At 47.7% G+C, this 17,887-nt stretch overlaps 1 protein-coding gene across 1 annotated transcript in view; it reads right to left on the bottom strand.

Annotated features, from left to right (window-relative positions):
* The window catches only part of Gpd1l (glycerol-3-phosphate dehydrogenase 1 like), a 43,086-nt gene that overhangs the window by 3,108 nt on the left and 22,091 nt on the right, over window positions 1-17,887 (bottom strand). The window contains exons 3-5 of the mRNA XM_045136895.1: window positions 14,909-15,049; window positions 12,783-12,921; window positions 8,334-8,446 (exon numbers count right to left, since the gene is read on the bottom strand). Of these exons, the coding sequence (XP_044992830.1) occupies window positions 8,334-8,446; window positions 12,783-12,921; window positions 14,909-15,049 (393 nt within the window). The remainder of the gene's footprint in view (window positions 1-8,333; window positions 8,447-12,782; window positions 12,922-14,908; window positions 15,050-17,887) is intronic.

The raw sequence follows: 17,887 nt of genomic DNA, 5'->3' as shown, positions 1-17,887 counted from the left end.
TTCCCTTATCTCAGCATAGCGGTAGCCTCCATTACATTACACGATGTAGTTACAGAATCCCAGGCCGAGCAGAGAGCTCTGGGATTCTTACACCATGTAAGCACGAAGATCTAAATTTAATCCCCAAAACCTGTTGGCCATGGTGGCGCACATTTTTTTTGTTTTTGTTTTTGTTTTGTTTTTTTTTGGTTTTTCGAGGTAGGGTCTCACTCTAGCCCAGGCTGAGCTGGAATTCACTATGTAGTCTCAGAGTGGCCTCGAACTCTTGGAGATCCTCCTGCCTCTGCCTCCGGAGTGCTGGGATTAAAGACAAGCGCCACCACCACGCCCTGTCACACTTTCAACCCCAGCACTCTGGATAGAAGAATCGCCATGAGTTGTAGGACCACGGAGTGAATTCCAAGTCACCATGGGCTACAGTGAGACCAACCCCACCCCCAAAAAACGGAAAAAGAAAAAAGCCTGGGCTGGAAAGATGGCTAAGTGGGGATTGTTGGCCATGGGGCTGGATGTGGAAGCCTCTCCAATGTGTCCTAAGCTGTCTCTGTGTCCCCATTCACCAGAATCCGAGCATGCTGGATGGTGGCCTGACAAACCAAGCCCAAGAGGTGTCTGCGGGCACAGCGGGAGAGGACAGCGTTCGACGTGGTGGATGGGCTCCGGCAGACAGGAGTGCGGACAGCGTTAGGCCAGCTGCAGTCGCCTCGACTCCGAGAAGCGGGCTTAACCTCCCATCTCCTGGTTGGTATAGCCGAGGGAAGGAAGTGCCCTGGCTTGCCCACTCACTCCTGAGTGTCTGTGCACTTGTGTATCTGTTTCCAACACATGAAAACCTGCCCTCATTCCTTCTCAGGTCAGAGAAGCTTTTGTGGCTTTTTTTTTTCTTTTTTTTCTCAAGGTAGGGTCTCACTCTAGCCCAGGCTGACCTGGAATTCACTATGGAGTCTCGAACTCACGGCAATCCTCCTACCTCTGCCTCCCAAGTGCTGGGATTAAAGGCGTGCGCCACAATGCCTGGTTAGCTTTTGTGTTTTTAATTTGTGTGTGTGTGTGTGTGTGTGTGTGTGTGTGTGTGTACATCAAGGTCTCTTACCGCTGCAAACAATGTCAGACACCTGCCACTTTCTGTGTCTGGCTTTACATGGGTGTTGGGGCATCGATGCCATGCTACAGGCTTTGCAAGCCAGCGCCTTTAGCTGCTGAGCCATTTCCCCACCCTGACAGACCTTCTTAAGTTACAGTTCTGAGTCGAAGGGACATGAGAGGACATGACTTTTCAGAGGCAGGAGGGGTCAAAGTGCAGCTCAAGAGAAGACTTGAGGAGTGGAGGACGATGGCACACAAATAACAATAGCCAAGGGGGGCACTTAATAGGATGGCACTGTATGTAAATAAATTTTGGAAAAAAAAATGTTCAAAAAAAAAAAAAAAAAGCCCAATAGCTAACCTTACTGGATGGATGTTGTAATGTCTCCTTATATTAATTCCACTAAACCTCCCAAATTCACATAAAGCAGGTGCAGGGCTGGAGAGGTGGCTCCGCAGTTAAGGTGCGTGCTTGCAAAGCCAAAGGACCCAGGTGAGCGGGCCCAAGCCCCAGCCCAGGGCTTCCAAGCGCCTGCACTCACAGAACAGGGGCGCCAAGATGCATGCAGGCAGAGGAGGGTGCCAGGGACTCGGGCACCCTGTGACTCTTCCCCAACAAGGCACTGGGGTCTGGCCTACCTCAAAGCTTCCGTAAGTCAGCTAACCTCCCCACCAGGGGGAGCAGGGGACCTACTGCAGGATCTCTCTCTTCTACCAAGACCCTGGGACCCCCCCACCCCCGAATTTAATCACCTTATGATAGATCCTGAAACTGTGTGCTGTCTCGCTCCACCACTTAGCAGTGTGAAAGGAAAGATAAACCCAGCGAGCCAGCTGAGCACGTCTGAATGGAGTCTGAGCAGATGTCCTCTGAGATCGCTCAGCTATGAAAAAGTCATCATTATCCCCTCCACGTGGAAATCTGCTTTGACTTGCAGCTAAAAATACCGGGATTTTCAGAAGACAGATGCACTGAAGCCCTTCCCTCGCTCCCGGGCGGTGGCAGTCTTCCAAGGTTATCCCAAATTGGAGCTCTGTGATTCTGTGTTGAGTGATACAGATTTTTCAATTCCCATCCTCCCATAACACCACAAAAGCAAGCCGGGCATGGTGGCGCACGCCTTTAATCTCAGCACCCGGGAGGCAGAGGTAGGAGGATCACAGTGAGTTCGAGGCCACCCTGAGACTACGGAGTGACTTCCAGGTCAGCCTGAGCTAGAGTGAGACCCTACCTCGAAAAACCAAAAACTAAAAAAAATTTCACTGTGAATAAAGCAAAGAGGCAACCTACAAAATGGGAAAAAATCTTTGCCAGCTATACATCTGATAGAGGATTAATATCTAGGATATACAAAGAACTCAAAAAGTTAAATAATAAGAAGTCAAACAAGCCAATTAAAAAATGGGCTATGGAGCTAAATAGAGTTCTCAAAGGAAGAAATACGAATGGCATATAAGCATCTAAAAAATGTTCTGCGTCACTAGTCATCAGGGAAATGCAGATTAAAACTACATTGAGATTCCATCTCCTGTCAGATTAGCCAACATCATGAAAACAAATGATCATAAATGCTGGTGGGGATGTGGAAAAAGAGGAACCCTTCTACACTGCTGGTGGGAATGCAATCTGGTCCAGCCATTATGGAAATCAGTGTGGAGGTTCCTAAGACAGCTAAAGATTGATCTACCGTATGACCCAGCTATAGCACTCCTAGGTATATATCCTAAGGACTCATCCCATTTCCTTAGAAGTACATGCTCAACCATGGTTATTGCCGTTCAATTCATAATAGCTGGGAAATGGAACCAGCCTAGATGTCCCTCAACTGATGAGTGGATAATGAAGATGTGGCACATTTATACAATGGAGTTCTACTCAGTGGTAAAGAAAAATGAAGTTATGAAATTTGCAGGAAAATGGATGGACCTGGAAAAGATTATACTAAGTGAGGTAACCCGGGCCCAGAAAGCCAAGCACCATATGTTCTCCCTCATATGTGAATCCTAGCTATAGATGATTGGGCTTCTGTGTGAGAAGGAAAAAACTCAGTAGAAGAGACCAGTAAGCTAAAAAGGAGATATAAAGGGAAGAGAAAGGAAGGGAGGAGGGTACTGAATAGGTTGGTATTATATATATGCAAGTAGAAGAATAGATTAACGGGGGTGAAAAGGCCCAAAGTGAAGTCAGGGGAAGAGATTGAGTAAAGGAAAGGTGGAGGGAGGGCTAATCAAAATCTAAGAGTATGCAAATAAATCACATGGAATCCTCTGGTTTCAGACAATGGAACACTCATGAGCCATAGATCGTTGTTAGAAAATTTTCAGTGTTCCCTCCAGACATAAAATGGCCTGGATATCCATGACCTCATAGTGCCTGACACTATCTACACAAGACCATCATAAGAGGAGGAAAAGATCATGACATCAAAATGAAAGAGAGACTGAGATGGGGAGGAGATATTATGGAGAATGGAATTTCAAAGGGGAAATTGGGGGGGGAGGGAGGGTATTGCCATGGGATACTTTTTATTATCATGGAAAATGTTAACAAAAATTGAGAAAAAAAGCCGGGCGTGGTGCCGCACGCCTTTAATCCCAGCACTCGGGAGGCAGAGGTAGGAGGATTGCCGTGAGTTCGAGGCCACCCTGAGACTCCATAATGAATTCCAGGTCAGCCTGGGCTGGAGTAAGACCCTACCTCGAAAAACCAAAAAAAAAAAAAAAAAAAAAAATTGAGAAAAAAAAATTAAAAAAATATACAAAAGCAAGATCAGGTGTGGTGACTTAAATCCAGCACCGGGGAGGCAGAGATAGGAGGAGCTCCATGAGTTCAAGGCCAGCCTGAGGCAACACAGTGAATTCCAGATCAGCCTGCTAGAGGGAGACCCTATCTGGTGGGGGAGACGGTGTGTGTGGAAAATAAAAAAGCAGGGCAGGCCTGGCGCGGTGGCGCACGCCTTTATTCCCAGCACTCGGGAGGCAATGGTAGGAGGATCACGGTGAGTTCGAGGCCACCCTGAGATCACACAGGGAATTCCAGGGCAGCCTGGGCTAGAGTGAGACCCTCCCTCGAGAAACAACAACAAAAAGAAGCAGGGCAGAGCGGGGATGGCTCAGTGGATAAGGGGTTTGCTGTGCAAGCGTGAGTACCTCAGTTCGGATCCCCAGAACCCTCATAAAGCCGAATGCTTTGGTGGGCATCCGTAATGCCAGGGCTCCTACTGTAAGTTGGGAGGAGGAGACTGGAGAATTTCCCTGGAGCCGAAAGAGAAGGAGAGAGAGAGAAAGACCCTCTGCAAACAAGGCTTTGTTTCTTTTTTCTTTTTTTTTTTTGGTTTTTCGAGGTAGGGTCTCACTCTGGCTCAGGGTGACCTGGAATTCACTATGTAGTCTCAGGGTGGCCTCGAACTCTCGGTGATCTTCCTACCTCTCCCGAGTGCTGGGATTAAAGGCGTGTGCCACCATGCCCGGCTCTAAGGCTTTGTTTCTTGAGACAGGGCTGCACTGTGCAGCCCACACTAGCCTAGAACACTATGTAGCCCAGGCTGACCTCGAGCTTGCAGCAGACCTCCTGCTTATATCCAGAGCACACTACCTGCTTCGTGTACACTTGTGGCTCTTTTCAGGTAGAAACTTACTCGTGCCCAGGGTGACCTGAATTCTCTGTGTAGTCTCAGGCTGCCCCTGAACTCATGGCAATCCTACCTAAAGGTGTGTGCTCCACACCTGGCTTGTGTATCAGTAATGTAGCATATGTACATGTGTGTGCATTTACATATTTGTTTGTACATAAATACAGTATGTATGTATATGTATACAGGTATGTGTATATAGTAAAACACTATAGGTGATCTCCTACGACTGCCTCCTGAGTGCTGGATTATAGGCGTGCGCCCCCACACCAGGTGTAAAACACTATTATTTATGAATGATGGAAATGCATGGCCATTTGCCCTTGCTTTGTGAGCCCTGACTATTTTATTCCTGGTCTTGGGTAAAAACCAGAAAATTCAAGATGCAAATAGTCACCAAGGCAACCAGACAGGTTCCCACAATTTGTGATAACATTCCAGTGGTGCCCAGTATTTGCCACCGTTAAGTCATGAACCCTGGGCACCCCATGCCCTTATCGGCCTGAGACAACGGTTGGACTCAGTAACAAACTCCCTGCTTCTCAGTCCTCAAACACCCCAGCTCTGACGCAGGCGACAGGAATGATGGAAATCCATCCTGTTTCCAAGAATACCCCGCCCGGGGGAGGGAGGGGGGGAGAAGGGTAGGAAGGGGCCTCCCTCCTCCTCTGCCTCCACCGGCACCAATCATGCTCTGTCCCGACACACATCACTCGCAAGCTTCCTGTCAGGGGAAATAAAAAGCCGCTCTAAGTTCAGACACAAGACCAGCGGACCGGCTCCTATTTGCAGAAGGTGTCCCAGAGCACTCCATCTAGAATCTTCTCACCCAGCACCCTTTGTTCTGGGCAGGATTTCACACCGTCTCCATGGACCAGCTTTGGAATGACTTCCGGCCATTGCTGGGCAATTGGGCATTCATGATGGCCCTTGCTGGCAGCGGTTATTAGTTTAATGGATGACTATTAAAAACACATAAAGATCTCCACAAAATAATGTAGCCAGAGCCAATGTCTTGATGGTGTAACTCAGCCTGTCTCTACCTAGTGCAAAAGTGAGTGCCTCCCTATATGCAGACATATGGACAGGAGTAGCTGGGGAGATCAAGTCACTAATTATTCTAATTTTTTTTCCAAGGTAGGGTCTCACTCAAGCCCAGGTGGACCTGGAATTCAGTACATATGTAGTCTCAGGCTGACCTTGGACTCATAGCAATCTTTCTACTTCTGCCTCCCGAGTGCTGAGATTAAAGGTGTGCTCCACCATGTCTGGCTTTGACTCTAATTAAAAAAATGTTTTTTAATTTTTATTCATTAGAAACAGAGAGAGGGAGAAGATGAGGAAGAGAGAGAGAGAGAGAGAGACAGAGAGACAGAGAGACAGGGAGAGAGAGAATGGACGTGCCAGCACCTCTAGCCACTGGAAGCTAACTCCAGATGCGTGCATTAGAATCGAACCTGGGTCCTTAGGCTTTGCTGGCAAGCACCTTAACCGCTAAGCCATCTCTCCAGCCCTTGACTCTAATTTTTAAGATCCCCATTGTACGTTGGACCATGTACATGCACCATAGATTCATTCCAGAAAGTGGTTTGCTTGCCTTCGGAGCCAAATGACCCCAGTTCCCACAAAAAGCCAGATGCACAAGGAGGCACATGTATCTGGAGTCCCTGGCCCTCCCATTCTTTCTCCTCCAGCCTCCTGAGGAATGATGCTGGAGGTTGGCCACTGTGAGTGTGTGTGCACGCACACGCATACACACAAACACACACACACACACACATATACCGCAGCTCTAACCTTGCTTACAGGAGTATTACTTGTCTTTTACAGAGCACAAACAACCTTATATGCACAAATGGAATACAGACCAATTGGTCAAATAACTAAATTTGTAGTGATTTTTGTCTCCTGACACACTCCAGTCACTGGCCAATTGACCTGGCTTCTTAAGTCCATCTTTTCCTCTAGAGAAGGAAGATAAACTGTTCTTAGAAAACCCTCTTGTCAGCAGGAGACTTTTTTTTTCCTTCAAAAAGAGCAACCAGCCAAAGCACAAAGCAGCGTGTGGAGGAGGAAGATTCCAGCTCACGATACCATCCAGGAGAGATAAACAGATGGACCCTTGGCTCCAGGGTAAAAGCCCAGGAAAACCCAACAGAAGGCTCAGATGCCAATCCCAGCACCCCAAAGAATAAAATATCACAATTTACGCACATTAAGCATAAGCAATCATGACTAAGGAGAGCTCCATCAAAGCGGGCATGAAGGCTGGGGAGATGGCTCAGCAGTTAAAGATGCTTGCTTGCAAAGCCTGTGGCCCAGGTTTGATTCCCCAATACCCACATAAAGCCAGATGCACAAAGTGACATATGTATCTGGAGTTTGTTTGCAGTGGCAAGAGGCTCTGGCGTGCTCACTGTCATTCTCTCTGTTTCTCTTTCTTTCTTTTACTTGAATTTAAAAAAATTTTATTTATTTATTACAGAGAGAGAGAGAGAGAGAGAGAAAGAGAGAGAGAGAGAGAAAGGGCTCACCAGGGCCTCCAGCCACTGCAAATGAACTCCAGATGCATGTGCCTCCTTGTACATCTGGCTTACGTGGGTCCTGGGGAATTGAACCAAGGTCCTTTGGCTTTGCAGGCAAACGCTGTAACCACTAAGCCATCTCTTCAGCCCTCTCTCTCTTTCTGCCACATTCTCTCAAGTAAAAACAAAACAAAACAAAACAAAACAAAACTTGGAGCTGAAGAAATAGCGAAGTGGGTACTGTGTTTGCCTACAAAGCCTAATGACCCAGATTCAATTCCCCAGTACCCACATAAAGCCAGGTTCACAGGGTGGTACATTCATCTGGAGTTAGTTTGCAGTGATTGGAGGCCCTGGTGGGCCCAATTTCTTTTATCTCTCTCTGCTTCCAAATAAATATTTCTTAAAAAAAAAAAAAAAGCATTAATTCTCAGCCTTTTGGCTTAGATCAAGTGTTTAAGAAAGAAAAAAAGGCTAGGCATGGTGGCCCATGCCTTTATTTGCAGCACTAAGGAGGCAGAGGTAGGATAATCATGAGTTCCAGGTCAGCCTGGGCTAAAGTGAGATGCTATATCAAAAAGCAAAGATAGTGCTGGAGAGAAGGTTTAGTAGTTAAAGCCTTTGCCTGCAAAGCCAAAGGACCCAGGTTCGATTCCCCAGAACCCACATAAGCCAGATGCACAAGGGGGAGCATGCATCTGGAGTTTGTTTACAGTGGCTGGAAGCCCTGGTGCCCCCATTCTCTCTCTGTGTCTGCCTATTTCTGTCTGTGTGTGTCTCTCTCTCAAATAAATAAAAATAAAATATTGAATCATGACATCAAAATTAAAGAGAGAGTGATTGAGAGGGGGAGGGGATATGATGGAGAATGGAGTTTCAAAGGGGAAAGTGTGGGGGGGTATTACCATGGGATATTTTTTATAATCATGGAAGTTGTTAATAAAAAAATATTCAAAAGAAAGCCAAGATAAATAGATGAGTGAACGGATAAATAAAAGGGAGCTCCACCAACCGGAAGTAAGAAAACAAGGCCCATTCCCCGCTGACCACAGGGCTGGGTCCAGTGAAGCCCGAACCAGGCCGACTTTACCTTCAGTGCTCCACAGAGCTCCACCGTGTCGGCGTCATCCACCACGGTGATTCGGAAGTTGGGGGTCTGCAAAAGCTCCTTGAATAGAAGGCCATTTTGGATCACCTTGCTGCCTGCGGGAGGGTCAGGAAAGCAGGGACTTAATGACCCACTCCGGGCTAATTGTGACATCTAGTACAATATGAATTTATCTTATTACCCAAGTGACGAAGGCTTATCACAAAATGCTTAGAAAAGGCATACAAGCAGAAATAGAAAATAAAGGGGAGCCAGGAGTGGTGTGGCGCACCCCTTTAGTCCCAACACTTGGGAGGCAGAGGTAGGAGGATCACCATGAGCTTGAAGCATCGATTCTCTGCCTTTTGGCTTAGATCAAGTGTTAAAAAAATAAAATAGGGCTGGAGAGATGGCTTAGCAGTTAAGCGCTCGCCTGTGAAGCCTATGGACCCCGGTTCGAGGCTCGGTTCCCCAGGTCCCACGTGAGCCAGATGCACAAGGGGGCGCACGCGTCTGGAGTTCATTTGCAGAGGCTGGAAGCCCTGGCGCGCCCATTCTCTCTCTCTCCCTCTATCTGTCTTTCTCTCTGTGTCTATCGCTCTCAAATAAATAAATAAAAAATGAACAAAAAATATTTAAAAATAAAATAAAATAAAAAATAATAGTAATAAAATAAAAAAAGCTGGGCATGGTGGCACGTGCCTTTATTCACAGCACTAGGGAGGCTGAGGTAGGATAATCATGAGTTCTGGGTCAGCCTGGGCTAGAGTGAGACCCTACCTCAAAAAGCCAAAAAAAAAAAGAAGAAACGAAAGGCGAGGGTTAGGGGATGGCTCAGCAGTTAAGGGCACCTGCTACGCAAGCCCGACAATCAGAGTTCAAATCCCCAGCACCCACGCTTGAAGACAAGCTCACACATCTTGATCCCAAACAAGCCCACAGCAATGACTGCACAGGGAGGCTAGTTTCCAAAACCAAAGCCGAGCAAGAAACAAACCAAGAACTACGTCGGCCAGCAAGCCGGGTGAGAACTCTGTCCTGGCTGGCGGGGCTGCACCAGGGCTACGGAAACCCACCCTCCCTGCCAGGCCCTGAGTTGGACTAAAGGCTTTTCAGGCGAGTCTAGACCTGCAAGCCAGCAGCTGTGCCAGGCACCTCAGCCCTGGGCTCTGCCCTCCTGCAGGTGGGAGGACAGCTGTTACCAACCTTACCAGCACACCGCCACCTAGGCAGCCTAAAACCACCTGTGCTCCGGCCACATCCCAGATCAGTGCAGTCAGCTCTGGGGGGGGGGTGGAGTAAGCAGCACCCCGACTTTTTGAGGCTCCCCAGGGGACTCCAGAAGACTGGTTTGTAGGCCTCTCACCTAAACCCCTCTCACTCCAACTTCTTTCTGAGCAGAAATATAGGCACTCCCAGGATGGTTGCCAAGTTAAAGAGAATCAGACAGATATGAAAACAGCCTTTGTTGTAACTGCTCAAAGATCCTGTAATTATGGAGTTGGCCGGGTTTTTTTTTTGTTGTTGTTGTTGCTCTTTGATTTTTTTGAGGTGGGGTTTCACTTTAGTCCATGCTGACTTGGAATTCACTATGTACTTTGAGGGTGGCCTCGAACTCATAGCAATCCTCCTACCTCTGTCTCCTGAGTGCTTTTGGTTGGATTTGTTGTTGTTTTACACAGAGTCTCATGCATGCTATTGGGCACTCTGCCAAGTGAGTTACAATCCCAGTCCTTGAATTCAATTCTGTTCCACTCCATTCCACCCTCCTCTATTTTATTTGAGGCAGGATCTCTATAGTCCAGGTTGGTCTTGAACTTGTAGTGATCTTTTTGCCTCCGTCTCCTGAGGACTCATATTACAGGCATGAGTCATCCTGCTGGATAAAACTTTTCTTTCCTCCTTCTCTCCCTTCATGTTTTTGGCAGCACTTGTGATGGAACATAGAGCCTCACACGTGCCAGGTAAGAATCTACAACTGAACCCTAACCCCAGCTGTCAAAACCCTAGTTTCGGGCTGGAGAGATGGCTTAGTGGTTAAGATGCTTGCCTGCAAAGCCAAAGTTCCCAGGTTTGATTCCCCAGGACCCACATGAGCCAGATGCACAAGGTGGTGCATGTGTCTAAAGTTCATTTTCAAAGACTGGAGGCCCTGGCATACCCATTCTCTCTCTCTCTGAAATAAAATATAAAAAATACAAATAAAATAACAACCCATTTTCTAGCTGGGCACGGTGGTAGAGGGAGGAGGATCACCATGAGTTTGAGGCCAGCCTGAGACTACATAGTGCATTCCAGATCATCCTGGGCTGGAGCGAGACCCTACCCCCCGAAACCATACACACACATACACACTTCAAATAATGGATACTAAAGCATGATGTCATCACTGCCAGGGGCAAGCAGCGTGGACAGGGAGGCCCAAAAGCCTTCTGGAAGGGCTCTCCAAACTTCAGCATGAGCCATAAGACAGAAAAACCCGTCTCTTTCCTGTTCAGTCACAGATGTAGTGACAGATCTAATAAAACTTCCAAATCATATTTCAGTCTCAGATTCCATATTTGTGGCACAAGGAACCCTAGGCATTAGCCACTGTGTCAGATACATAATGGGCTTTGAAAAACACTTGCAGTTGCAGGGCCAGGAGTAAGTACATAGTTCAGTGGTAGCCTGCTTGCCTAGCATGCAGAAAGCCTTGGGTTCAAAGCCCAGATCTACAAAAGGCACCAATAAAGAGAGAAAATGTTTGTGGTCTCATCTCCTGTGGTTAAGCCCTGACAGTGACCACAAGGGGGCACCAGCGCTCTCCATGTGTATTTTTAGAAGATTCAAAATTTTGCCATTTTTCTCTCTCTACAGAAGTTACAAGCTGGACAAGATTCCTGACTCTACCACAGTTAAAAATTAGCTGGTCCATAATGCCTGCCAGCCTGGGTTCAATCCCCCAGTACCCACGTGGAAGCCAGGTACACAAAGTGGTGCATGCATCTGGAGTTTGCAGTAGCAAGAAGTCCTGGTGCACCAATACACACACACACACTCTCTCTCTTCTTGCAAATAAATTGCAAGGCATGATGGCACACACCTGTGAAAAACTGTGTTAGCGGGGCATGGTGGTGCAAGCCTTTAATCTCAGCACTTGGAAGGCAGGGAGGTAGGAAGATCGCTGAGAGTTCAAGGCCACCCTGAGACTACTGAGTGAATTCCAGGTCACCCTGGGCTACAGTGAGACACTACTTTGAAAAACAAACAAACAAAAAAAGTGTCATATATTAAGTAAAAAACATGGCTTACAATAAGCATAAATAGTTTCCACAAACAAAGAACAACAACAAAGAAACTACAAGGCTATATAACAAATGAAAATTACACAAATAGTTTTCGCTTATCTCTATTTCCTTAATAATATGGTAAAATAACTATATTTTAAAGTAAAGAGGGTCTGGGAAAATGGCTCAGTGAGGAAAGTGCTTACTGAGCAAGCACAAAGACCTGAGTTCAGATCCCCAGAATCCACGTAAAAGCTTGGCATGGTGGCATCACCTTTAATACCAGTGCTGGGATTAAAGAGACAAGGAACCCTCAGGGCTTGCTGGGCAGCCAGCTAAGCCACATGGGTGAGCTCCAGGTTCCGTGAGAGATCCAGTATGAGAAAGGAAGGTAGGGCTGGAGAGACGGCTAAGCAGTTGCTTGCAAATCTGACAGCCCAGGTTTGATTCCCCAGTACCCACATAAAGCCAGGTACACAAAGAGCAAGACCCTACCTAAAAAAAAAGGAAAAAAAAAAATAAAAAAAAAAAAAAAGCAGAACGTGGTGGGACACACACCTGTAATCTTAGCACTGTGGAAGTAGAGACATGAGGATCAGGAGTTCAAGGTCATCCCTGGCTATATGGTGAATTTAAGGCTAGCCTGGGCTTTAAAAAAGCAAAGAAAATGGCTGGGGCTATAGCTCCCTGGTAGAGCATGGAAGGGGGCTGGAGAGATGGCTTAGTGGTTAAGGCGCTTGCCTGCAATGCCTAGGGACCCAGGTTGAATTCCCTAGTACCCACGTAAGCCAGATGCACAAGGTGGCACAGGCGCCTCGAGTTCATTTACAGTGGCAGGAGGCTCTGGGGCGCCAAATGTCTCCCTCTCAGTACAATAAATTAAAAAAAAAAAAAAATAAGCCAGGTGTGGTAGTGCATGCCTTTAATCCCAGCACTTGGGAGGCAGAGGTGGGGAGGATTGCCATGAGTTCAAGGCCACCCTGAGACTACATATTGTAGGTCGTTCTGAATTCCAGGTCAGCCTGGGCTAGAGCGAGATCCTACCTTGAAAAAAGCCAAAACAAACAAACAACAAAAAAGAGTATGGAGGAGAGAAGTGGAAGGAGGGGAGGGAACAAACAGGAGGGGTGGAAGGCACGTGCCCAAGCAGCAAGCATTGTGCTCCGGCCCCTTGCAGCCTCACCAATGGTGGTCTCGCAGAACTTCTCGGCTGCGACCTCACTGGCGATGTTGGCCCCCATCAGCACGCTGATGTCAATTCCCATCTTCTCTCGGATGATGTCAGAGATGAGCTTTAAGCCCTCAGGACCCTCGTCTATGCCCTGGAAGGAAGCCGAGAAGTCGGGAGACTGTCGAATCGATGAGGCGAGAGGGAGTTGCCTTGTGTGCCTTCCCTGCCACAGTGGGTGCCCCCCTTCAAGCAGAGAGCCCACATACACCCCTCTTCTGTTACTCCACTCTCATTTCGTGTTTGGTCACAGCTGATAAGTAGCTAGGAGCTGAGGAACGTTACCTTCGCATTTCTAGGACAAAACTTGACCAGAAGAAGGTTTATTTTGGCTTACAGTTTATTTTAAAACCTAAGAGAAGGGGGCTGGAGAGATGGCCTAGTGGTTAAGCGCTTGCCTGTGAAGCCTAAGGACCCCAGTTCGAGGCTCGATTCCCCAGGACCCACGTTAGCCAGATGCACAAAGGGGCACACACATCTGGACCTTTGCAGTGGCTGGAGGCCCTGGCGTGCCCATTCTGTATCTGTCTGTCTCTGTCTCTGTCTGTTGCTCTCAAATAAATAAATTTAAAAAAATTAAAAAAAAAAAAACTGAGAGAGGGCTGGAGAGATGGCTTAGTGGCAAAGCCAAAGAACCCCAGTTCGATTCCCCAGGACCCACGTAAACCAGATGCACAAGGGGGCACATGCTTCTGGAGTTTCCATGCAGCGGCTGGAGGTCCAGCCACACCCGTTCTTTCTCTCCCTCAGTGTGCCTCTTTCTGTCTCTCTCAAAATAAATAAATGAAAATTAAAATTAAAATTGAAAAAAATGAGAGGGAGAGAGAGAAAGAGTATGGGCATACCAGGGTTTTATACTGTTCCAAACAAACCCCAGAGGCACAGGCCACCTTGGGTCTCTAGCTTTAAGTGGGTATTGGGAATCAACCTGAGGCCAGCAGGTTTTGCAAGCAAGTGCCTTCAACTACGACTGAGCCGTCTCCGCAGCCCATGGCGTACAGTTGCAAGGGGAAGCATGACATGAGCAAACAGCCAGGTGGGTCTCATGTCTCCACAGCAGCAGAAAGAAACCCTCTGAGCCAGCTAGCATATAGCAAGGGGGCTGGACACACCTCCTCCATCAACGTTCCTCCTGCTGGGGATCAAAAATGAGGCTTAGAGAGCTGGAGAGATGGCTTAGCGGTTAAGTGCTTGCCTGTGAAGCCTAAGGACACCAGTTCGAGGCTCCATTTCCCAGAACCCACATTAGCCAGATGCACAAGGGGGCGCACGTGCCTGGAGTTCATTTGCAGTGGCTGGAGGCCCTGGTGCGCCCATTCTCTCTCTATCTGCCTCTTTCTCTGTCACTTTCAAATAAATAAATAAAAATAAACCAAAAAAAAAATTAAAAAAAAAGAGGCTTAGAGCCTGGCATGGAGGTGCACGCCTTTAATCCCAGCACTTGGGAGGCAGAGAGGCTCACCGTGAGGTCGAGGCCACTCTGAGACTACATAGTGAATTCCAGGTCAGCCTGGGCTAGAGTGAGACCCTAGTTAAAAAAAAAAAAAAAAAAAAAAAAAGGTGCAGGGCGCGGGGAGGGGAGAAGGCTGGAGAGATGGCTCAGTGGTTAAAGGCACTTGTTTGCCAAATCCAATGTCCTAGGTTTGATTCCCCAGTACCCACGTAAAGCTGGATGCACAAAGTGGCACATGCATTGGAGTTGATTTGCAACAACAGGGGCCCAGGGATGCCCCATTCTCATTCCCAGGGGTGCCCATGCCCACTCCATCTGTCTGTTTGTCTGTCTCTCTCAAATAAATATATTACATAAAAAAAAGAAGAATGAAGCCTGGCGTGGTGGCGCACGCCTTTAATCCCAGCACTCGGGAGGCAGAGGTAGGAGGATCGCTGTGAGTTCGAGGCCACCCTGAGACTCCAGAGTGAACTGCAGGTCAGCCTGGGCCAGAGTGAGACTCTACGGGGGGGAGGGAGGAGGACTGGGGAGAATGAGGCTTCATCACAAGTGCTCGGGGCTATGGGGCCATTTTACATTCAAAGCACCACCTAGAGGCTCTGCCCTCCCTGCCCAGCACCCAGGTTACCTTGATGAGGGTGATGCCCAGGGCCTTCTTGGGCACCCTGCCGGTGATCTCATCGCAGATCTTGTGAATGAACTGGTGGGGGATGACGAAAACCAGCAGGTCCGCGTCCTGCACGGCCTCGCTGAGGCTCGGGACGGCGACCTGTCCCGGGAGGAGACGGACGCCGCGTCAGGCACTGCACACGCCGCGGTCTCCCCTGCAGCGGGCAAGGAGCCCAGCCATGCTGTGCGCCACGTGAGTGACACGCCTGGAGTTTCCTTCCTCCCTCTCTCTTCCCTCCTCCTTCCCTTCCTCCCTCCCTCCCTTCCTTCCTTCTCTCTCGCTTTCTTTCTTTTCAATGTAGGTAAAGTCTATCTCTCTCGCATGCTTTTTCTAGGCCAGGCTGACCTAGAATTCACTATGCAGTCTCAGTCTGGCCTTGAACTCATGGTGATCCTCCTGAGTGCTGGCATTAAAGATGGGCGCCACCATTCCTAGCTTCTTCTTCTTTTCTTTTCTTTCTTTATTTTTTTTCGAGGTAGGGTCTCGCTCTAGCCCAGGCTGACCTGAAATTCAGTATGTAGTCTCAGGTTGATCTCGAACTCATGGAGATCCTCCTACCTCTGCCTCTCAAGTGCGAGGACTAAAGATATGTCCCACCATGCTCGGCCTTTTTTCTTTTTTAAAAAATATTTTATAACTGGGAGTGGTGGCATATGCCTTTAATTCCAGCACTGGGGAAGGCAGAGGTAGGAGGATCGCTGTGAGTTTGAGGCCACCCTGAGACTCCATAGTGAATTCCAGGTCAGTCTGAGCTAGAGAGAGACCCTACCTTGAAAAACAAAAACAAACAAACAAAAAAAATTTTAAATTTAGTTATTTGTAAGCAGAGAGATACAGATATAGACAGAGAGACAGAGAGAGAGAGAGAGAGAGAGAGGGTGTGGGTGTGTCAAGGCCTGTAGCCATTGCAAAAGAACTCCAGGTACATGCGCCACATTGTGCCTCTGGGTTTAAGTGGAGACTGAGCAATCAAACCCTGGTCCTTAGGCTTTGCAGGCAAGTGCCTTAACTGCTGAATCATCGGTCCTGTCCCCCTTGTTTTTAAAAAAAATATTTTATATATTTATTTGATTTTTTTGTTTGCATATTTTTATTTATTTGAGAAAAAGAGGCAGAGAGAGAGAGAGGGAGAGAATTGGCACGCCAGGGCCTCCACCCACTGCAAATGAACTCCAGACGCGTGCGCCCCCTTGTGCATCTGGCTAAAGTGGGTCCTGGGGAATCAAGCCTCGAACTGGGTTCCTTAGGCTTCACAGGCAAGCACTTAACTGCTAAGCCATCTCTCCAGCCCTTATTTATTTACTTATTTGAGATGGGGGGAGGCAGAAAGAGAGAGAATGGGCACACCAGAGCCTCTAGCCACTACAAGTGAACTGCAGACACACGTGCCACCTTGTGCATCTGGCTTTACGTGGGTCCTGGGTAATCAACCCTGGGTCCTTTGGCTTTGTAGGCAAGCTATCTCTCCAGCTCTTCTTTTTCTTTAAAAATTTATTTTATTATTATTTATTTGCAAGCAGAGAGAGAAAGAGAAGAGAAGGAGGAGGGGAGAGAAAATACAGGAACGCCAGGGCCTTTTGCCACTGTAAATAAGCTCCACATACATGCACCACTTTATGCATCTGGCTTTACGTGGGTACTAGGGAACTGAACCCAGGCCAACAGGCTTTGGAAGCAATGCCTTTAACTTTTGCCCTCTTTTTTCTTAACATGTGTTTGCATGTGTGTAGCAGGTATGAGTAGAGGTGTGCATGCTTGTGGAAGCCAAAGATGGACATTGGGGTCCCTCAGCCACTCCCCAGCTTATTTTTTTAAAATATCTTATTTCAAGACCACCCTGGGACTACATAGTGAATTCCAGGTCAGCCTGAGCTAGCGTGAGACCCTACCTCGGCAAAACCAAAACAAAAGCAAGGTCTCCTGTAGGGCACAATGGCCTATGCCTGTCTATGATCAGGAGGCTGACCTTGACCTCCTAATCCTCCTACCTCCACCTCCCGAGCAGAGACGGTCCTGAATGTATTTAAGCCAACAGACACATCAATCACAGCCAACAGGAAGGCAGCAGACTGGGCTGGAGAGACAGCTCAGTGTTTAAAAGGGACTTTCTTGGGCTGGAGGGATGGCTTAGCACTTAAGGCATTTGCCTGCAAAGCCAAAGGACCCAGGTTCGATTCCCCAGGACCCACGTTAGCCAGATGCACAAGGGGGCACACGAGTCTGGAGTTCGTCTGCAGTTGCTGGAGGCCCTGGTATGACCATTCTCTCTCCTTCTGTCAAATAAATAAATAAAATATTTTAAGAGAAACTTTCTTGAAAAGTCTGTAGGCTTGGGTTCAATCCCCCAGTGCCCTCCTAAAGCCAGATGCATGAAGTGACATGTGTGTCTGGATTTCATATGTGGTTGCAAGAGGCCCTGGTGTGCCCATTCTTTCTCTCTCAAATAAATAAATAAAACTTAAAATAACAAAAATGGGGCTGGAGAGATGGCCTAGTGGTTAAGGCGCTTGCCTATGAAGCCTAAGGACACAGGTTTGATTCCCCAGTACCCATGTAAGCCAGATACACAAGGTGGCGTGTGCATCTGGAGTTTGTTTGCAGGGGCTAGAGGCCCTGGTGTTCCCATTCTCTATCTGCCTCTTTCTCAAATGAATAAATAAAATATTTTTAAAAAATAAAATAATAAGCTGGGCATGGTGGCGCATGCCTTTAATCCCAGCACTCGGGAGGCAGAAGTAGGAGGATCGCCGAGAGTTCGAGGCCACCCTGAGACTCCATAGTGAATTCCAGGTCAGCCTGGGCTAGAGTGAGACCCTACCTTGAAAAATCAAAAAACCAAAAATAAAATAATAAAAACCAAGGTATCAAGTGTTTGCTGGGGCTTCTGGGAAGTGAATGTCTTATTCTTGGGCAGTGTCTGTGGGTCTGTTCCTCCAA

The sequence above is a fragment of the Jaculus jaculus genome, chromosome 17, assembly GCF_020740685.1.
Source record: "Jaculus jaculus isolate mJacJac1 chromosome 17, mJacJac1.mat.Y.cur, whole genome shotgun sequence".
NCBI lineage: Eukaryota > Metazoa > Chordata > Mammalia > Rodentia > Dipodidae > Jaculus > Jaculus jaculus.
Note: the sequence above shows the minus strand (reverse complement) of the source record. Positions and strands in the feature narration are given on the sequence as shown.